This window comes from Pygoscelis adeliae, unplaced genomic scaffold (assembly GCF_000699105.1).
Source record: "Pygoscelis adeliae isolate BGI_AS28 unplaced genomic scaffold, ASM69910v1 Scaffold63, whole genome shotgun sequence".
Classification (NCBI taxonomy): domain Eukaryota; kingdom Metazoa; phylum Chordata; class Aves; order Sphenisciformes; family Spheniscidae; genus Pygoscelis; species Pygoscelis adeliae.
Genome location: NW_008824414.1, coordinates 2672764 through 2695770, shown reverse-complemented (window position 1 = coordinate 2695770; position 23007 = coordinate 2672764). Strand labels below are relative to the sequence as shown.

The 23007-nt window shown below is 41.6% G+C and overlaps 1 protein-coding gene across 1 annotated transcript in view; it reads left to right on the top strand.

Moving 5' to 3' along the window:
• The window catches only part of IQCA1 (IQ motif containing with AAA domain 1), a 102404-nt gene extending 79859 nt beyond the window's left edge, over positions 1 to 22545 (top strand). Inside the window, exons 17-21 of the mRNA XM_009320845.1 lie at positions 7609 to 7695; positions 11737 to 11914; positions 15170 to 15408; positions 19815 to 19887; positions 22490 to 22545. Of these exons, the coding sequence (XP_009319120.1) occupies positions 7609 to 7695; positions 11737 to 11914; positions 15170 to 15408; positions 19815 to 19887; positions 22490 to 22545 (633 nt within the window). The remainder of the gene's footprint in view (positions 1 to 7608; positions 7696 to 11736; positions 11915 to 15169; positions 15409 to 19814; positions 19888 to 22489) is intronic.
• The last annotated feature ends 462 nt before the right edge of the window (positions 22546 to 23007 follow it).

Here is a 23007-nt window from a genome sequence, read left to right as displayed (position 1 = left end):
TAAAAGCAAAGCAATCCCCAAGGACCCCACTTCTTGCTGGTCAGAGCAGTGCCAAAGGAAAAGCGACAGTGCTGTGATCATGCACCTTTGAAGCCATAACACTAACACTGGGTCTAGCACTCCCTGACACAAGCTAGTGCCATTAGACTGAGCTAATACTCCCTCTCCTCCCTCTGCTCTGCACATTTCACCCTTCTCCACTTAGTTTCTCTGCCCTCATCAATAACAAAGCACATGCCTGGCTGCAGGCACAGCACACACACCATCCTTTCCATCATCTAGTCCCTGCTAGAGCACAAGGCCTTTAAACACAGGAGAAAGGAGGGCAGCTTTTTTACTCCTATAGAAGGTTCCAGCTGAAGGTATTAAGGTTTTTTGTATACATGTAATATATACAATAACTGGAACATACATAAAACCTGTGTGTATATCTACAGACATTAGATATGTAAGTATATATACACACATTATATATATGTACATAAGTCTAGATATAGGTATATAAAAATCCTTACATTTTTCCACATTACTTAAATGGAAACATTATCCAACACCTCCCCCAAAATTATGGGGAGCAGTCCAAGCTTAATTCTGTAGCTCTTACAAAAGAAACAATGACACTTCGGTGAACCTCCATGAGTTACCAGGATGGAAGTTGCTCGCAGTCAATCACATGGAATAAGGGCTGTCCAGGCACTTGCTTATCAAAAGGTGACTTGTTCCAACTGCAACAGTAGTACTGCTTCAGACTCTGCTCCTCTAGTAACAGAGCAAACAGCACAGCACAGAGTATCTCTTTCCAAGGGATACTTCATCTGCATGCTCATTTCTCTGCAGACTGATATTGACATAGCACCGGCCTGTCTTAGCATCATTCAAATCAACTATGTTCAATTTCCATTCCTAATTCCTTTGGTTGTTTCACCTCTCTCCCCGCCAACCTTCTTTCTGTCCCTGTGGCCGAGTCACCAATTTGTCCAATCTGCTGATGATTTCAACTCAGATTCTGTAGGTTCTCAGAGCCAGACTAGAAGCAATCCTCCATCCACACAGGATTTCACCTCTGCAGTTGCAATCCCTCTTTTTTTGGTCTTGACAAATGCCAAATGTGCCATTTTCCCTGTCTCTGGGAACTCTAAAGTCCCTGCTACAGCCAACCACTCCATTTATCCTGCCATCAGTTGCTGCTTCTTTACAACATCCAATACTCCCATCCAGTATCATAATCCTCCACCTAGGATGTCCATGCAGCAAAGAGTCAGCCACATACTGGCCTATATCAGCAAGAATATAGCCAACCACTTAAAGCAATTAATTATTCCCCTCTATTTGGCACTTAAGAGACCACAACTGGATACCGTGTCCAGTATGGGACTACCCTGTTACAAGACAGGCATTGATAAGCCTGGTACAGAGAACAGAGCCAGACTTTTCCCAGAGGTGCACAGCGATAGGACAAGAGCCAACAGACACAAGTTGCAACAAGGGAAATCGTTTATATGTTAGGAAAACAGCTTTACAAGGAACCAAAGGATAAGGAATCTTTTATATCCCAATTTGCAGGAATCTACTGTTACCCAAGCTGAAGCAAACGCAAGGGCAACACACATTGCAAACAAATTCCTTGACAGGAAGAGGCTGAAGACTAGTATTTGTCAAAAAAAGTTTATTTTTCACCATGGTAAAAAAATTCTGGTGTAAACACATTTGGATTATTGTAAGACTACAATATAGAGTGGCACATACAAGCCATGAAAGCAAATGGTATCCTGCAGCTGACATGTAGTATTCAATATCCACAGCTCTCAGTCTACTATCTGACACACCATAGTACATCTTGTTAAAGTGCCTTGCACGCAGATGATCACCAAAAGATTCACCGTGTCTCCATAATCAGACACCTCTGGTCATGTTTTTTGCAAACAGCAACTGTGACTGTTATCAAGCAAGCTTTCTACTCCAGCTTTCCAGAAGTGCCTTTGTATAGAGTTAGTCAAGCAGAATACAGATCTTCCACTTACAGTTGTAAGTGAATGACAGGAAACATGACAGTTCTTTTTCTGTTATCTTATGATCCATGTAACAGTTGTTAAACACCAAGATTTAGTAAATAAGAATTAATGGTGCGCTGTGATAAAGGTGAAGTAACCTTGCACTTTTGATTACCTATCACATCTGCAAACAACGGAGTTTCTGTAATGAAAGGAAACTCTGGAGAGCATAAAATGACCATTAGGAAACTTTCTGTCCATAACTGAGTGTTGGCTGCTGGCAGTTGTTTCGTGGGAGACACCCCAAACAAGTGAATAGCATTGGAAGAAATGAAACTTTAATTTGTTTCAGATGCAAGAGCCAAATTCTTTTTTTCCCCTCCCTTATTTCAGGGAGGAGACTTGCAAGAGACATACCAGCCCTGATCCAGGAGAGGCTTGTGTGTTACTCAAAGCAGGCACTTTAAATGTCACATGGAGGAAATGACTTCTCATACCAGAACAGGAAAACACCAACATTTCAATCTGCCTATTCAAAGGAAATGTAAGAAAGATTAATATTGAATAGGAAAACTATTGAAAGAAGCTGCAAATACCAAGCCTGAGCACTTGTGTTCTCCATAAAGACACAGCAAAGCCTGCCAGGTCAGCTCTGCTTTGGATTGAAAAGAGAGGATCTGTCTCTAATATAGAAGCACTTCCCAGCAGTCCCCAAAACAAAACTCACCCTTCAAGCGTGAACTAGAACATGCTGGAATATTCCAGTTAAGCCACATTTTCCATGTATTGAGCCAGCCTGAACTCAGTAGAGCTCTCTTCCAGCTTGTACCAACCGATGGCTTGGCTCTCCCGTGTTCCCATCAAGGCACAAAACACTGCTGCAGTGTTGATGCAAATATAATATGCAAAGAGGGATATATAATGATGCAAAGAGGGATAGTGAAGAATGCGTAGAAACAAAAACAAATCCAGAAAGGATCGCAGAGAGAGGGTAGAATGCATGACTCCATGACACAGAGGTGTAAAAATGCAGATAGTTCATAAGGCTTAACTCCAAGGCAATAAAAGCGACAAGCACTGGCCTTCCATTAGCAACCATAAGGCAGCCATCAGGTTAATCACTACCAGAGTGAGACAACCCCTCTCAGGTCCTTTACCAGGGCCGCAGCAGCACACAGAAAGCACATTGTACAAAAAGCCACACATGGGAAAGTGTTATTAGTGCAACATTGACCAGGCTAAAAGGTTGGGAAAGAGGTGGCCAGGAGGAAATACCAGCAGAGAAGTCGTGTATGTGTATCAACAGCTCAGTGTGTGCTGTGCAACCGTCTCTACTGAACAAGGAGCTTTACAGAGCAGCAAGCTGCAGAAATATTTCAACACCATCACTGTTAGGGGACTCTGTTATGAGGCTATTTGGTTATACTATTTAGCAAGGCAGAGGTAACTATAAAGGTGTAATACCAAAAAGGAATACGATGGAGTTTAAGATTAAATTATATGATCCCAGCATTCAGAGGCAACATAATTTTGAAGTCTGTCATCAATTTTTTTCCACTGAATCAGTCAGGTTCACTTATTTGTAACCACTGCTGTATTGTCCCTTCAAATGGGTCATTTTTCCAGCAGTCTGAAGAACCAGGTACAGTTTACCCCAGTACACTGACAGATGTCTCTATGTATTTAGCATTTCCATGCCACACAAGACTTTTCCGTTACCGTCAAAATTTGGGAACAAGTACAATCAGCCTTTCTTCCAGGCATCGCAGAGCAATTCTTTTATCTTGGTGCAGTGCAGCCTGCTAGAAGCCTAGACCCTTGAAGTGTTAAATATCACCAGTACTCAAACACAGTGTTATTTCTGTGACAAAGCAGCTTTACACTGTGCTACTCTAACGTCAAAAAAATGAAATGCATCCTGTTAGAAGACAGTATTTATAGTTATTTTCTAACAAACCAGAATACAGTGGCATCATCACTGTAGCACTGGAATATTTGCCTGCTGAGGCTCCCATAGATAAGGTCTAATCACAGGTTTCAGCATCTTGTTGCTTTAGCTGCTTTGAAGCATTTCTGAATATAAACAACAGAGGATTGAGTAGTTTTCAGCAACAAATTGAGCTTCCAGAAAAATCTTAGTCTTGGGTCTTTTAAAAAAATTCCACCAAAGCCATCAAGTTTGGAGGAGCCTTGTGCACATGTCCCCTGCAAGAATCAGGTTTCTGTATTTTCAAGTGTAGCAATTTAACTATTAAACTCTGGCTCTCAGGTTTGAAAAGTTTAACCCAAGGCTTTCAAAAAATGCTATTTGGTCTTTGATAAATGTTGATAGACAGCAGAACGAGAAGGCTTTTTTCCATAACGATTTTCCTGAAGAGCAAATCAAGCCTCTGTGACCCATCAGACAGCAGTTTGCAGCACGGGCAGCTCCTGGCTCAGTGCGGTATTAGAAGGGTTAAGGAGCCATCTGCTGGCAGCTCCGACAAATTGTTGAAATTTTATTAGCTTTGCTGCATTCAATTACAAATTAATTATGTACAGTGCATTTAATTATCCATGGATTCGAACTATCCATGGATAATTCAAATGAAGCACTTTTACAGGGGATATACAGTTTGCTACATATCTGCCAACAATTTAAATTAGATGCTGATGGATTCTGGGTGTCTGATCTGTCTTTAAAAAAAAAAAAAGAAACAGCCAGGCCCAAATGCAGTGTGTTGAATTTGGTCATATTAATGTGTATCAACACCAGAAAAATATATGCAGGCCACTTTATACATGTAGATCATTGCCTCAAAACAGAAAGCTCAGGAAAGTATCTCTAAAACAGACAGAACTGAGCTTATTCATTGTATTTCTACTTACTGGGTACGGAAATAAAGGGTACAAAAAAAAGACAACTACAGGTGTGAAAACAGTAACCACCCTTCCTTAAGAGTTAAAATGAAACTATAGTCTGATTAAAAACTTAAGGCTCCATTTTAGAGGGCTGCTAACCACAGAAGCAGTCTCTGAGCCAAATGGGGAAGATGTGCACATCCCTGACTGCGGTGGCCCCACTGAAGGGACAACATGGTTCCCTTTGAAGTACACAGGCAGGGTTCAACCACTGCCGACAGCTTTTACAGCCTCTGTAACCTCCCCCACCCCTTATTCCCCCTGGTACATCACACTGCAGCATCAGACACACAGGTATGGAGAATATATTGCAGAACAGCTACGTGGCTCCCCAGACTTCATACATTGCATTACCTTGCAAAGCAAAAATACCAGATGATGGCTATTCTCCTTACGAAGTAAATGCACAGCACTTCTTTGGTCGTAAACACGAGTGAAGCACCACAACAACAGCAGATCCCACCGTGACAGAGTCTATCCAGGTGGTAATGCATGCACACGGTCTGTAAACTTGAGTAGACAGCATGCCACCAGCCCAGTCTTCACTCGGGGGAAAGGCAGGCTTCAAGGGGAACAGTCTCCCACCACCTCATCTCTCTCCCAACATCCTCGCCAGGCACGCACAGAGCGGGAGCGAAAAATGGTTGTTATCTTATGTTTCAGAAGGTAAAAGTCAGCATCAGAAACATCAGAAAGCTCCAGCTGATAATCCATTTGTTAGCAGTGCTGAGTTCGGTAAGGGTCTCTGAGTCAGAGTTTCCACACGTCACGATAGATTTCATAGTAGGTGCACAAAATGCAAATATAGTTCTTTAAGAAGCTGTAGGTTTCTTTTAACAACTTAAACTACACCTTTATTTTTCTTTCCAAGTCTTAATTTTACAAAGAACATGAGTTATCCCATCTCTGCTATATGATCATGCTACCACATTACTCTTCTTTCACCACTTGTCTGCAAACCTATTTACAGGCAGCCAGGAGCTAACTAAAATCACCTGCAAGTGTCAGTCGGTAGGACTGACTTGCATTTTCTGCAGGTGTCTGAGCCCTTGACTAGCAGGATACTCAGCAGAAAACCCCTGAGTCTAAGGCTGCTGCACAGCTCAGTTCAATGGAAGCCACAAGCTTGCCCTCTCAAATGTACCTTGCAGAGTGTGTGCAGGCTTAGGAATATGCTGAACATACCTCTGAAAATAGATAAATAGGAGATAGATAAAAAAGCATCTGGCCTTAAAATAGCAGATATTATTGCTGTACAATTTTAATCTGTCATTTCATTCCAGCTTGTATACTCAATACACTGCTGGACTGAGAAGTTACCCCTTAAATTATACATGCAGGTAAATATTCACACAACTGCCTAGATCCACACATCAGTTTCTGCAGGATTTTCATATTATCTTTCACGATATGATGATTTTATTTTTTAAATCCTCATTATTAATGCTAAACATTTGAGTTCCTGCCTTCCAACAAAGGAAAACAGCTCAGCTTTCCTCAGTGAAACTGTTCTGAACTTGGAGGTACCACTTGACATAGTCTAGGACCGATGAGCTACTGCAAATGAAGAGTTACATGCCAAAGATGGCATTGTTTCCACTTCACCTCATCAGCAGCACAGCAGAGCAAACAAGTTTTAACAGCCCTCATCTACTATTCTTTTCCCCTATCTTCAATCCATTTTTACTGTACAGACACGTACATGCTTGGTGCTTTTGAAATGCATCCATAAAAATGAACTACGGTGCTTTGAAGAAAGATGTTCATGACTTAATTCTTCCTGCACAGGCTGTCAATCAGACACTGAGCTTATGATATATACAACCTATCGATTTTGTAAGCTTCCTTCCTGGAAGCAGCAGTTTCAACTTGGGGGGGGGGAGGGCGGGGGCGAAGCAGGACAGAAGAATGCTGTCTCTCTCTCATTACCCATTGACTCCTCAAGCCATCACTTTAGTCGCTGAGCAAACTAGCACGGCTCTGAGAACCACTGGAAAGTGATTAAAATTTGGCAGCAGAATGTCTAAACCACTGGCGTTTCTATAGCAATAGGGAGAGTGCAAGATGTGAAAAAGCCTGTAGCATTGCTGCCATCCTGCTGTGAACCAGAGGTATAGTGCCTCTGACTTTGGAGCCAGAAAGCCTATTTGTATAGACCCCTCCTTCAAATTTAACAGGTTCCATTTTAATTCTTGGGCTAACTGCAAATTAAATGCTATTTTGTAAGCCAGAAGATTGCACATCAGCCTATTTTGCTTAAAGATTAGTACCCTCGTTTCTCATGCAATAGTCATGTCTTGCCTGTCTCCCCATCTGTATTGCCCTCAGAAAACCAGGAAAGGATCCTACAGGCAGGGCAGCCAATGTAAAGCTGCTGGTGGTCTGTCATTTGCCATTGAACTCCAAGTCCAGGCTTCCTTTTGCAGGACTGCAACTGAACTTGGGTTGAGAAATGCAACATAAGCATAGCAGTCAAAATGATCCAATTTGTGTTGAGTTCTTAACGTCAGGTTCGTAACTAGAAACTGTTTGAGTTGCCAAGACTGCTGAGCAGAGCCAGTGCTATCCATGAGTGCTGAACATTTCTGGAAAAAAATAAGCCAGGCTAATTTTAACTACCAAAATATGCATTCAAAAGCATAACTATAAGCACCCAGGTATGAAATCGTAGCCATTTTAATCAACTTCTTGCCTTCTCTCCCCCATTTTGTCCTAGGTGGCTAAGCAATTGCAGCCTTCAGTTGTGTGGATTGGAGACACAGAAAAAATATTTTCTAAAGCAGTGCCGAAGGCTGAAGAAGAGGTGAATTACTCCTTTTTTATTGCAGTGCAAATAATTTCTCCTGTTGCATTACAGCCAACACAAAGGAGCAAGTGTATTTCTTAGCTTAGCACATACCAGTATGACCAGACCTGCCAAAGCTTGCTTGATAATAGCTTGTTTCACTAGCTTTTTTTTCTTTTAAGAGAGTCTTGTGACTTTTTAAGAGCCCCCAAGAGGTCACATTTCTCTCCTACACACCTATAATTGTTTTATTTAAAAATAGTCCAGTCACTGCTCATCAGTGCACTGAAAAGTAGAAGAGAATAATGGAGAATTTCAAAATATGAGGCAAGAAACTAAAAGTTAAGATGAGCTTAAATTGTTCAGCTCTATTAATTTGAGAAATTGGATGGAGCCAAAGTGAACAATAAAGTAACAAGGATAAATTTCCACTGTGAAAACAAAGAGCCTATGTTAAATAGTTATGTTTACAGATTATTTTCTTCGGGCTCCCAGGAGTCCTATTACCATTGCTTCCATTCCTTCCTCTCTTGTGTAGCTTCCCCACTAGAAAGAAAATTAAAACACTGCCCAATAGGCACAGCAACTCAACCACCGCAGCAGAGAGCGATTCACCTGAAATCCTGATTAGATTCATGCTGCTTGCAAAATATTTTACTTTTAGAGCTCCGTGTGAAAAATTAAACCTTTTTTCTTAAGGTGAGTCCTGTGCATTTAGGCTGTGGGATGGACACAAGCCTGTATTTTGGAAGACCAATGAAGCATCACCTTGGATGAGGGCTGTATGAGCTGATGGGTGTGCAGTGGTTGATGCCCTCTAGTGGTCCTCGCACCGAAACGGACCATTTCTCTTGGGCTCAAACCTTGACAGCAAGTGCAGATGGGGATCAAAATTAAGACTAGGGGCCAAAGGTTGCCTGGAACACTCATGATCTTTGTCTGCTTTGATAGCTGCCAATAAGGAAAAGTTTCTCCCCGTGCCTACCTCAGCGTCAGGGGTATCACCTCTATCCCTGCAACCGCATCCATAGATCTGCAGGTATTTAACAAAAGTATTTAACAAAACGTTCTTCATGGGAGTGGATAGCTCCAGGCTTGAAATCACTCATGTCCAAGATAGTTCACAGCATAACCAATATTTGGAGCCAGAGAGCATGAAACAGGAGGGACAGGCAGCAGTAAATGGCAGTCTGGGAAGCCTTCCTTAGGAGCGCTAGAATTTTGGAGAAGATGAGCTAAGCTCAGCCCTCAGAAGAAGCTAAAGTGAGTGGAAGTCACTTTGCTCATCCCAGTGTGACATTTCTGGCACCATGACTGAGAACCTGGTAAAAAGAAGCCTTAAATTCTTCAAATACCCACTAGAAAAGTAGTCTCTCTCCAATCCTCCCTAAAAGATGCAAAGCAGTCAGATATCAAATATGTTATGATAACCTAGTTGCCAAGGATGATGTGCAAGCAGTTCAGCCACTCATAGTTAAACAAATAGGGGCCACCCTCACAATTCACCCCACTTTTCTCCAGCTCAGGTCCACATGATAGCTGAAATCATAGCTTGCCTCTTCAACAGCCTTTCTTGTTACTGACACTTTTCTTTCAAAGCGGAGGAGATATTGTTAGCTTTCAGGACATAGCTCTTAAACGTGTGCGCTATGGACACACATTAGTTTCACAAGCACAACAGGAGCTGCTGACACAAATGCCAGTCTGGCTTAGTAGGCTTAACTTCAATGGAGTGTTTAGCTTGATCTCTGGTACAATCATTTAAAGTTCTAAAGTTAAGATTCCTACAAGCTGAGCAACAAACACTTCTTGCAACCAACTCTAGATCAGTGGGAATCTACAAATATAATTTTTTGGGTGACAAATGAAGTTCTAAATGCAAGGGATAAATTAGGACTTATTTTCATGAGTAGGAGGTTAAATAGGAGTCAGACAATTGTTTTAACAATTCTCTGCATCTCCTAATAGAGTCGGTTTTCCCAGCAGAAGACATATACTGCAAGCCCAGAAAACACCGTGTCTCACTTGAAGCAACTATTATCTTCTATCAGTCATTTCACAGAGAAGGAATTCCTCCACTCACCCATCATCCAAACCTAAAATAATTCAATAATTCTCACTATTCTAGTGATGTCTCAAAACATCTTAGAGAACATTTGTACTTCCTTCCAATACACATGAAGAGGAGGAAAGCTCAAAGCCTGTGAGCAGCAGCAGATATATGTCACGGGGAGTAATTTAGTCAGCATAAAATATGTTAAAAAACAAAATAAAAACCACATTTTGGTCACTGCTGTGACCAGATCTCTCTGACAAAGCAAAGGTGGCAAAGTTGACTAAAACTTCCAAGGTAGATATGTAACAGCAGCTTGTTTAATCGGAGAAGTCAAGTTCATTACCAAAAGCTTCCCAACAAGGGAATGGCAAAGTTTGGATAAGAGCTTGTGATTTGAAGTCCTGCCCTCAGCCAGCAAACATACTGTTTGAGCATGGACAGAGTGACATCCTTTTTTCTGAGCAAGAGAAAAAACAAGATTTCTCCTTTGCCCCAGGGCAGAGCTACTGTGCTTACAGGGCACATTCTTTGGGAGCAAATGCAGGCATCCCGCTGTCCTAGGAGCACTGGGTGCATAGGCACAACAAGGAGGAGATGAAAAGATGGCAGCTGGCATTGAGTGATGGCCATAGGAATAGCTCATCCAAGAGCAAAAACCATGAGCTGGATGTATCATCCTGGCAAGCAACACGTCCATGCTCCAAAGTGGGACCTAAGCCGTAGTGCAAAGACACGCTCAACTCACTATTCTGATTAAGCAATTGGCAAACTTAGGAAGGTGCATAGTATGACCATGTGAATAACAAGAATGAGAAAACAGGCATATTGTAATTAAGACAAGTTTTCCTAGAAAATAACTGTGTGACTCTATCCCAAGACTTTTGGGATTTCTTATTGATTTCCCAATTTCCCCTCCTCCGTAGCTTTCACTCCAAAGAACAGAGTTTTGCCTCCTTTCTGTCAGCTGTCTGCTACTGCAGATAACAGAAAAATTGGATCACAAAGATTGTACATGCAATGTAGATTCACAGGTGCTTATTATTGCCTTTCAGCTGAGAAGGTTTGCAGGACAGTTTCTTCCTTACTGACATTAAGGAAAGCTGATCTGAAATTGAAGATCAAGTTTCTCAGGGATTTGCCTACTATATAGTAAAAAAAAAAATAATAATCACAAGGTGATCTAGAGAGTAAAGTTTTCAAGTGAGTGTTGGTGACTTGGATCTTAAGTCCCAATCGTTTCTGAAGAGTCATTAGACTTCTCTGAGACACTATCCTAACCCAGTTATTCACAGTAGAGTGACACCACAGCAATTTGATTAAGCTTCTCCAACCAACATTCACTTGAACATTATCAAACGTAACTATCCAATAACAGGTTTTGCTCAATACTCATCTGTCCTGTAAATAGTATTTAAGTATTTGTTATAGTCAAATAGTAAATTATTACAAAGAAAGAATCCTGAGTTCAAAGAGCTTGTGTTCTCAGGTTAGAGCCTCAGCAAGCTACAAATCACAGCAAAAATCAGGGAGTGTATTTTTCACATTTAAACCATGGGTAGAAGTTGGTAGATCATAACCTCCAAGAGTTGGGAGGATTCCACACCAGGTTACATACCCTAGCTATTTTTCTATCTGTTAAAATTCATCAGGTATGCAGGTCCAAGCAATATTTCTCCTTGAACTGGAAATCAGGATTTCCTTCTTTAAATGAATTGTTTCCTGCCTGCTTTTCAATAACAGGACCAGCAAATTCAATAGTGAAAGGCACTAGCACAAACTCATAAATACATAAGCAGAAATCAAGGGTTTACCTGACTCTTAGAAGACAGAGGCTTTCTACTTAGGTTGAGCATCTAGTCTGCTTATACTAAAGGCAACTAGACTACTAAAAAAAAGCAAAGTCCTGTTGTATATAGCATGTCTACAACTTCACCTCATTAACTCTAAACTGTCAGTATTGGTAACAACTCTTTCTTCCTTGTATTTACATGTACACGCTGAAGATGAACCCAAAACGACTGGAAAAGATCCTCCCCAAATTCCTTAAGGCTTTGAAAGCACAGGACAGAGTGCTGCTAGTGGGAACCACCAACCGTCCCTTTGACGCTAATCTTAAACCTTTCTGCAAAGTCTACCAAAAAATTATTCTGATTCCTAGGCCTGACTACGCTTCAAGATTTGGCAAGTATTTCAAGTGATCCTGTTGATTACTACTGTTTAAAATCCATGCTTATTGTCTGGTTATCCTCAGAACTGACTTTGACTTCAATTCGTACCCCAGGTACAAATTTTCAATTAATTTCAGTATTGCCTAAATTTTCAACTCCTGAAACTTTAGGTAATAGTGGTGCAGGCTACCCCAAAGATCAGATAATAAGAGTGGAAGTTGGGAGAAGGGTTTAAAATACTGTTCTGCAGTGATTAGCGTTTCTTCATGAGTTGTTTAGCATGCACTCAGTTCATCCCAAGCTGTTTTTTCACTGTAGGAAGGATAAGATCCTATTTCAGTACACACTTCCTATTTTAAGCTTTTCTTTTTACACAAGGATTCTGAATTCGTTGTTCCTATCCAGTTTCCATACTCCAAACAACACATTTCAGGGCCTCTCCATAAGCAGAACCACATCTGGAGAATTGAGTTTTGTCACTATCAAATTCCACTTTTGTACTTACAGATCATGAGAGGTATTGTAGAAGCATCCACGATTTTGCATGTCTAGTCTATCAAGTGGTGATAGACAGGCCCTCCCAAAGTCTGACAAATTCACTGAGGACCCCATAATGCTGAGAGTCAAAGCTAGTAACAAAAACCCTGTCTTTTATTAGACCAACTTACATGGGCAGAAAAAAAGACAAACTTTCAAGCATGCAAGTTTGTTTTCAGATTTGAATCACCTTGAAGTCTGCAATAGCTCAGCATTGACTAGGAAGAAATGCTCCAAATTAAGCATAATAATGTGAATCAATTACTGCAAGAAGAATGGTAGTTTGTCCACATCCTTTAGAACTGGCTGGTAGAAGGACTTTTGTTCCCAGAAGTATAATCTTTTTTCCTGTGGTTTTATCACAGATATCTTGTGGTTTAATACACTTTTCTGGGTACTAAGGAGTCTGGATGTGGTGACTCATAAGCAGAAGGGCTATTTAGGTTCAGTCTAAAGATAATGTGGAAAAAAGGTTTTGGGCTATTCAGAATGGCACCAAACACTTAAGAGTTCGGACTCTCAAAGGTGTGTTTCTTCCACTAGTGGCTCCTAGCACGAGTATCGCTATTGATCACCATATCAAAGAAAACAGACTCCCTTCATGCCACTAATCTCTGATGGATCATGTCCCAGAAGAATACAGTAGTAAAAGAAACCACATTCAGCTCGGGGACCTCGTTACACAATTGTACCTTGACTACAATATTGCTCCGCATAGTCACCTTATTACAAAAATCATGCAACTGTATTGTGAAGTCCAGTCTATACTGCCTTTCATGGAGGCAGCCAAGGTACTGAGATGATGCACATTTGGGCAAGCTCAAGACAGGTTTTGACTGCCTAGCACATTGTAAATCTCTCCCACATTCAATAATTTTCATAGTGCGGATGGGAAATGGTCTCTAAGCAAGCTAACATGTGTTTCATGTTACGTTACAGCTCTGATAAATTGCTAACAGATAAGGGACATGAATAAGACCTAGAGAAAGGAGGTGATAGCAGCTGAATTTAGCTGTGTTCACTTCTGGGGATTGAACTGTCATATTCTGGGATTCTCACCGCTAATTTGGAGTCAAAAAAAGGGCCAGTTAAAGGGATTTCAACTGCAAATTTAAGAATGCCCCAAGAAGTTAACTCCTGACATTTTAAAGCAGATTAAACTTGTAGCTTTACTTCTTTGACATTGTCCCATTTAAGACAGTGCCTGGCTGGTTCTTTAGCTCCAGCCTTCCCTGAAGTTCAATGGAAATATGATCTTTATGGTACAGAGCACTCACTTTCCAATCTTGACAACTTTCAGTGCCTGACACCCAATTTGAGATCTAAAGAAACTTGTTTTGACAGAAAAGCCATCACATAACAAATATTCATAGCCACAGCGCACAGCTACCTGTCTGCTACAACCCTCCCGTTTGTTACAAACCAGGATGTTCTGATCTATGCACAACAGAAAGAGTAAACATACAATGGAAGTCATTAAACTGGAAGATTCACGATCCTATACTGGTTTCTTGCTATTAATCACCCAGCAAGTCAGTACCTCGTAGTATGCATGATCCTATCTGCAACAGAAGCTGCAGCACACAATATATGGCTACGCAGAAGTAGCACTCACTGTTGTGTGCATCAATTCCTCTTTTATGAATTAGTGATTCAGCCAATAATTATCGAGCATAGATACAATTCAAGTGGAAGATCACAATTTGCCTGAGCGAAAAATGTAGTACAAAGTTGTCAATAGTTATGGGCATAAGTCCATAGTATCGATATTGCAATCAAAGGAAGAATAAGGCAGGTTCTTTCCATTACATGACTGCCCCAACATCCAGTACCATTAACTTTCCACCCAACATTTTCATACTACCTATGAGCATTCAAACACACAATGATCAAATCACAAATTGTCTGTCTCATTCAAGAACCTTTTTAATCTCTATGCATAATACTTACTTTTTCCAAATGTTTTCATATAAGGCTTTAAAGGAAAGCATGGTGAGATGGCATGAAAGTTTTACTAAGTTTCTCTGAGACAGACCATTACTTTACATAGGATAAAACAAAAGATGTTATTACTCCTATTAATTTATTTTCGGAAGCAAAATCTCAGGCACTTCACAAACATTAAGAAAACCTTCATGTAACAGAGGTTCATGGCTAAAAGATACAAACAGGTTCACCATTTAAATAACAAGTGAAATGCAATCACAGAAATTTACACCTGGCCTTTGCAACATGTGCCTGCATAGCTGGAAGCCTTTGGCTTCCAAACCAGACATTGAGTCCCCATAGCAGCCATCAGCTCAGCAGTAGTAACCTGTGATCGGGGTCACGGAAATAAGAACAAGCTGTTAATATAGGTACTTTATACACCCAAATGGGAACATTCTGGACAGGTTCTCTTTCTGTGTATACACACAGGCATATTTAGGTAGTTCTTTCCATTTTTACACACATACCCACCTCACGTTGTATGCCCTTAATGACTTTCTGAAAAGTACTGACTGGCAGCCAACAAATGATCACTAATGGTTTAAGAACAGATGTGCCTAAGGGCCTCTATGCTCCAAATCTGTAGATGAAAGAAACAGCAAACAAGAAAAACTTGAATCTTGGCTTTTCTGACTGATATCCCTTATTTTCCTGTTTCAATTTCCAAATGCAGAAATATTTCTCCTGCTTTCCTTAATGCATGTCTTTGGCATTTTCTCTTTTTCTGGGTCCTGATGAACAGTGTTATGGAAACACATCATCCTGCAGAACGGTGGAGCAATCACCAACTTGCTGAACATAAGCTGCCTAGCAAAGGTGTCTGATGGTTTCACCCAGGGACACATCATCCAGGCGGTGCAAGCTGTCCTGAGTGAGCTACGCCTGCTGCAGATGACCAGGAAGCCACTGAGGACTGCCGAGTTCATGACTTCTCTGGCCAGACAGGACCCGGTGTACAGAGAGGAGGAAGAAATATTTAAGGTGACAAAGAGCTACATTAACTGGCTGTCTTTCATTGTCCCCTGCCATGTCCTTGTCCAGGCACATTTGATCTAGAGACCTGCTAATTCTGCTGATGGGTTGGCACATCACTATTTGAATGATGGTGTGTGGCTCAACAGCACCAAACACCCATCTCCTCCATTTTGGGCTGTTTGGCAGCCCAGGCTGCTGGACATGCCAGGCAAACGGTCATTATTACAGGCAGCAACTCTGCACGGGTAACAAGCCTGGCATATTGCTTTGCTGAACCTACTGCCCACACCCAGCTCACGTTGAACAGGGTGGCCTTCACATGCATGGATAAGTTATGCAGGTGCCAGTAGTACAATGCATTGGTCCTTTTTCTTTCAGAGCTGACATGTTCAGCCAGCTTGGCTATATTATCTTGAGAAGGCAGAAAACTTGGACACATGGGGCCTGCAGGGTGCTCCGCATGGGGATTGAGTTTTAAGTCCTTATTTAAAAATATTTCAAACAAGAATTTTCTTCATTTCGGGGTTTAAAAAAAAATCAGTTTCTGCCTCAAACTCCATCCCTCTCTCCACCCTTAGGGCCAAAAAATCCTTAAGGCAAAACCTAGTGCATTTGAGATGCATTACATATACCTCAAACATACATGGATCACCCTGCAAACAACTATTTTTTCCACATGTAGCTCAATAATAATGTGTTTTTCTTTCCTTAGACTAGGATTATCTTCATGTGATGGTTAATTCTGCTTTCGCTGTATTTTTACTTTTCCTAATGATGGGAACAGTTTATCAGGCTTAAGTACAGGTCTATGATTTATTTACTGTAGTGATTTCAGTGTAGTTTAGGGACAGCTGAACTGGGCTTGAACTAGCTAATTGAGTGCAACACTACAGCTTAGCAGCACTGACACCCCAGAAAAACAGCACAATGCTTGATGGAGGCACTTCAAGCCTGCTAAACGCTAGTAAAAGCCTTGAGCACTGAACGGGACAGCCCTGCTATGTACCAAGGAAAGCTGCAGGCAGCCCACACCAGGGGCTCCAAATGGGATAGGACTTCTATACTGAAGCCAAGAGACCCCAAAAGGGCTTTCTCCGTCCCATACCCCCCCAACTTCTACACAGACATGCTTATAAACCATTGAGTTCTCCTGGCTAAAAGGTTTCCTCTTTGTTCTGCTCTTTGAATCCCCTCTGGTTTTGAATCCTCACAGCGCCTCACACAACAAACAGGATGCTGTTTCTAACAACTTTGTCCAAGTCTTCTTCCACTGCTAACCTAATGATAGTGCATATTTCTCCCAGCCCTGTTGAGTACTTTCCAATTTCCATTTAGAGCCATTTGGCTCACTCAGCATATGCAGCATTTGTGATATTTGGCAAATTACTCTTTTTTCTTCATGCTTCCTATCTAAACCAGTATCTTTCCTCAGGGAAAGGCTAATGGTTCAGCATTGCAGCAAAGAAAAAAAGCCCTATCATTCCCAGCTCCAAGTAGTAATCCATTTGTACCCTGAAACACGAGAGCTAGTATTTAGTGCGAGTTTAACTCCAAAATATTATTCCACTTACTATAAATGTGCCTGTTTTGTACAGCACAAAGTATTCAGGCAGCACTTCGTTCTGAACACAGCTAAAATGATACTGTCCTCAGCCTCCCATAGCAATAATTTCCTTGCATTAATTACAGCCCTTAAGAAAGTATTTCCTTTTATTGGTTTTAAATTTGTTTCCCTTAAATGTCATGGAACTTTGCCCCAGCACCTGTAATATGGCACAGGGGAAGAGGATTGTCAAAATGGCCTCGTGCATTAACTCCAGTACCTTCATCTCTTCTTGCACAGAAGCCCCTCTTCCTGAGCTTCTAATCATTGCCATCACTGGACCTTTTCTGTTGCTTTGCTTTGTCCTTTTTGAAGTGGGGCTGCTAAAATACAGTATTCAAAGTGAAGATTAGTGCTGTGATGAATCTTTGATTTCTATTCACTGGAAACATGAATCTCCCTGTTTGACATTTATATTCTGCCAGTGTTCCAAAATGAATATAAATAATGCAAAGTTTGTGATAATGTGATTTCTTCATTCAATTTACTCAAATTTCTGCCCCAATTATATATCCACATTTTTGAAATTATAAATTGTTGCACCAGTGTGATTGATACAAATCCTTACACAGAAATAACAGTAGTCCTAGAGGAGAGCAAAGGACAGTTCAACTAGCACACTAGTTCTGCCTGACAGTGACTGGTACAAAATACTTAATATGTAAGAAAACCCATACCAAAGACTGTGTTAAAAGCAAACATTTTAACACTGATCAGTCACTTACTGTCAGTAACTTACATCCCCAGATCAGATGCTAGTTCATTAGTGATAAATCTACTTTTATTTTAACCATATTTGAGGAGGTGGCTTCATTAATCTCACACAGCAGTTCCACTAGCTAAAGAGTCAAAAGCAGCCATCATCGCATGCCAACAGGCAGGTAGATTTACCACATTGAAATATATGCACAAAGAAATGTGAAGAGAAAAAGAGAAGACATCACGAGTCACTCAGCTCCTCCTGCCACATGCAGCAGAGTCCTTTATCAGTGACTCAGAGTGGGCGGCAAGATGATCTCCCTGGTCTGCACCCACCAGACGGTGCTTAAGCTCCCAGCAAGCTGTTGGCAAGGGTTTGTTATTCTTTCCATCTCCCACTTAAGGTCTGGAGAACATCATTCCCAGGACAACAAACCTGGGGGGGAAAATAGAATTTCTATGGCCTATCATGCATGGGAGGCCAGAGACATTGTTTGATTGCTAGCTACTGCTGGAGAAGTCAATTCCTCCCCGAGCCAATAGTCACAACCACCATCTTGTCTTTCTTATCCCACTCATATGAAGGACCATAAACAGCCATCTCCAGGCCTCTCCCTGCCCCATGTTGTCCCAGCTGTGTCTGTTCTCCCTAACACAGGAATAGCTTGGCCCGAGACCATCTTTAGGACAGCAAAATTCAATTGCCCAGGTCGCTGCACTGAGAGACCAGAGGTTCTTCCCAAACACCTCCCATGACACTGTCTAGATGTGAATGCATGAGAGGTTGCATAATGTTTTCATCAGTGGAGTCAGGGTTCTTGGAGGAGGGGTGCTCAGCTGATTTGGGCAATTAGAGCAGAGACCACAGTGTTAGGGCTGCTCAGCAGCCAGCTAGACATTTGACAGCTGTCAGACTTCATTTACCTGCTGACAGTATTTAATCTGCAAGATAAGAGATGCAAATAGGGTGCCTGTCATCAGCCCCTTTCTGGGACCCAGAGGAAGCCTTTAAGAAGCATGACACCAAGAAGGACCATCTGGGACCAGGAGAGGAACATCAAGGGGTTTTCTTCCTTATACATTTTTCCAATACCTCTTCTCCCAGCTACTCGTCTTGCTGCTGCCTGTCTGTAACACATACTGGGAAACTGGACAAGGCAAATTCCTAGGGGTAGCCTTACCAGGCTGAAGCTGGAGGCAGCATTTTGGATGAATCATATGGAAAAGGCAGATTTTACAGGATGCTGCATTGGTAGAAAGGTTGAAGACTACCCAAGTGAAGGGCAGAGGAGACACAGTTGTGGCATTAAATAGTGGTCTGTGGTCAGAGGAAAGACATTCATTCCTGGGGCAGCGCATGGATAAATAGGGGCAAGAGGGAAGGCATTTTATCAAGCATGTCAACACCTAGTGGCATTTTAATCTCTGGTGGGCAGGACTTTATTGATAAAGGTTCCTGCACGTACATACAGGGAAAGACCAATTCCTACACGCTCCTAACTTTAAAGCACTACCCTCTCCTTCATTTTACATTATTTTCACATGGCCTAGAACTGCCTTGTTGACATTACAGCCCGGGAGCTTGGCAAGTTTGCAGAGCGACTATCCCAAAATCGTTTACAAGTCACAGGACTGTGAACAGGCATCTGAAAGCAATAAACAGGTTTAATGTTCGGGGTTTGTTTTGCTTCTTAAGCACTCTCATTGAAATAAAAACTGTCTGGATTGATTTGCAGAGCCATGAGAAGTACATGCTTTGTCTGTTGCCAAGTTTCAGACCAGAGGGAGTTTTGACAAGAGCTATATACCTCAGAAATAGGGTTGATCATAGAAGTTCTAACATTTCCATAGCTATAGCAACACAAATGGCCCAGCTAAGTATTCCTGTTAATGAGACACTTCAAGCAAGCAATTGCTATACTTCTTGTTATAATAATGTACTCAAGAGATCTGAGGATTTCATTTCTGCTTCTCCACAAGCCAGACAGGATTTTAAGAATTTTTTTTTTAAGGAATGCTCCATTGTACTAGTAAAAAGTTTCTTAAGTGTTCTTTTATTTTTTTCTTTTTAAATTTTAATAAAACATACACACGTTTTTTGATTTTCCAGGCTTGGTATGCCAAGACACAGCTGGGTAAAGCGCGAATCAGAGCACTGGCAGACAGTGAAAAAGCAGGAAAAGGTAAAACAAAAGAAGGAAATAAAGGAAAAAAGAAAAACTAACTTCCTCAGGAATTTTGCATCTGGCAATATCAGTCACAGCCCTACTTCGCTGAAAAGGGGGAGCTGTCAGGAAAGCAGACACGTGAGAATAATGCACCCCAAGTTATAGCTATTCCAGGAAAGATAATTCCTTTCTGAATGAATTTTAAAAAGTTTAAAAAAAAAAATCAGATGAGACATCAATGTGACATGTAGCTCTCAGAGGATGAAGAGTTAATGACCACTGACTTGCTCAAGCATTATTTATTCTACAAGGTTTTAGGGGGCAGAGAGGTTCATTACTCAGGACTGTAACATGCCATCAACTTTTAGGCTATACTCATTTATTTCAGCAAGTAACTCTCCTTAAAAATTGATGTCACATTAATGTCTTTCATTACTTTAATATCCTATATGCTTTATAAAACTAACTGCTTTATATATCTGTAGGTCTAATGTGTTACAGTTCTCAATAAAACTATTACAGCTATAAAGACTGCTTTTTAATTGGGATGGATTATAAGACACTTAATGCAATCTACCACAAGCTGAATATTTACATAGCCGCATGAGGACCAGCACCGTTTCACCTTTTGATGCCTCATCATGGACAAATTCATGTATGTGATTGTTAGCAGAAAACATTAATAAGCAGAAGAAAAGCAAAAGCAAAGTGATCAGGTGGTGTTCATTTTGGTGGATGTCCTGAGAATCTATTTTGCAATAGAAAACAACGCCCAATTACGTTGTTTGCACAAATAGCGATGTATCTGTTGCTTAAAAAAACCCCGTATGTAACAGAACAGCAGCTGTAATGGCAATCTGGCATAGGCCTGTCGAGCTTTCTAAAAGGTTGTTTCATGCTGTGTTAAACCCAATCCACCTAGACCTGCTTCAACTTCTTCTAAATCCAGTCCTGCAAGCTCTGTTTAAGTAGCCCACTGGTGAAAGTCTGCCCTATCACGTTCAGACCCCACGCATGAAGCAGTGTACAGATGTAGCCTGTGGGATCACAGTGGCTGTTTCTGTGTGCTTGAGCAGCAAAACGTGAAGCTCTGTGGCAGGAATGTCTTCTACACAGAAGGACCTAAGACACTTGGAGGCAGAGATTTCCTGGTCTTGTGCTTTGATGTAGTGCCTCCTACTCAATAGAGTGCATTAGGCCTAATAACCAAGTAACACAAGCAGCAAGTGCAGGGAACTAAACCTTCTCAGAAACACAATGCACCAGGTAGTCCATGATAGCATTTGATAGTGTTTCAGTTGATATACAATCAATCTTGTTTGCTCACAAATCAGCAATTTTGGGGGCAAGGTATTTCTAAACAGTGGTTAGAACACCCTAAAACTTTGGGACATCCTATGCGACACTGAAGAAGCCAGCACCGCCTTATGCCAAGTACAGGATCTCATTTACCGGTATCTTCTACAGGTAAGAGCCACAAATACCTGCTTTCACCTCTAACTGCAGCATACCTATATTGACTTGACAACAAGTAACCTGTAATACCTGTTTAAGTAGAAACACAAGGCACACCATCCCCAGGGAGTCGAAGGACCTCTCTATACCTTCACTATAGACAGGCTGGGAGGTACAAGGAGTGCTGCATTGCTGTAGGAAGCTCCTCAGGTTTCCTCCAGCACAGACCAGGCCAACCTGCCTTCGGGGAAGGGCAGGCTGAGGACAGCACATCACACATACCCTGCCAGTTACAATTGACTCTGAGTATAGCACTGCTCACTGCTTAAGATCTTACCGATATGTCTTCTACATAAAATGGAATGATCGTGTTTTAAACATTTCTGCATCTGAGTACTACCCCAACCCCTTACTCCTCTGGCTTCCCCTCCTAGAACAGAGTTATTTCATCAAAAATATGATGGCAAGTTACTTGTAGAAAACATGCTCTTACCCAGATGGTCAGTACACAAATGTTTTAGGACAGACACTCTGCAGAAAGACAAAAGCCTACCCAAGAAGCTGCTCTAACAAAGCTTCCTGGGAAGGGGATGGTATTGAGCTTTTCCTGCTTATAAGAAGAAACCCACTGGAAAAAGATGCTCCTGGAAATGGCAAAGTCTGAACAAAAGCCCGGAAGGATTCCTACAGGCAACTAACTGCACAGAAAACAGTGCCAGTCATCATATCATTGAGCACAGTAGAAGGAACTGGATGGCTCTGGTTAAAGTGAATTTTCTCCCCAAGGGAAGAATAGGTTGCCATGCTATCACAGCCCCAACTCAGGCTTTTTGTGGTCCTCTTTGGCTACATTTTGCTGTCCGGTACAGGGCTTCCCTGGATTTCACCCTTCCAATCTTAAGGCTGCATCTCCAGCCCTGCTAAGGGGACCAAAATGACAGAAGAGAAAATGCTTGCTAGATCTCATCTGTGCAACACCTCAGGACATTTCTGGTGTAGCAAGCCCTTCCCCCAGCCATCCCAGCAGTAATCCAGCTGCTGGAGCCTCATCACCACCCACACAAGGGACGCCGCGAGTATGAGCTGCCAGCCCCTGGATTTAATCGCTTGCAACAGAGAAGCTACAAACTTTGGCTTTCCTTTCTTTATTCTTTCTTTGCAGACGCTTGCTTGCAGCAGGCTGCCGGCTTCACAAACTCGGCAGCACATCCAGATTAAAAAAGGTACTCTTCAACGTCATCCTCAGTGAAAGGAGCCAGACTCTCCAAAGAAGTGGCAGGATTTATGTTAAAAACCTCATCGCTGCTCTCATCTGCAAGAAAACTAATTTGGATAATTCTGTCCTCAATCTTGCAGACAGTGGAATACTCCTCTCCACAACAGGTTTGACAGCAGAATGTGATGTGATAAAAAGACCACATTTAGGCTGGATGTAAGCAAGTCCATTAACTAATATTTCAGCAGGTTCAATGCAATCTCAATAGCGAAGTAACACGCTGACTGGCAACATCCATCTCCAGGGCACGACTCCGACCCCATGCAGAAAGGATGCATGAACCTTTCACCTTCCCAGGTATGGTTGGCAGGGCAGAAGCCTGTGTTTTTTTTCTCCAGTATTCACTAGTTTATGGGGAAAAAAAAGTACCGGGGCAATTTAGCCTCTAGGTGTAGCTTGCAACA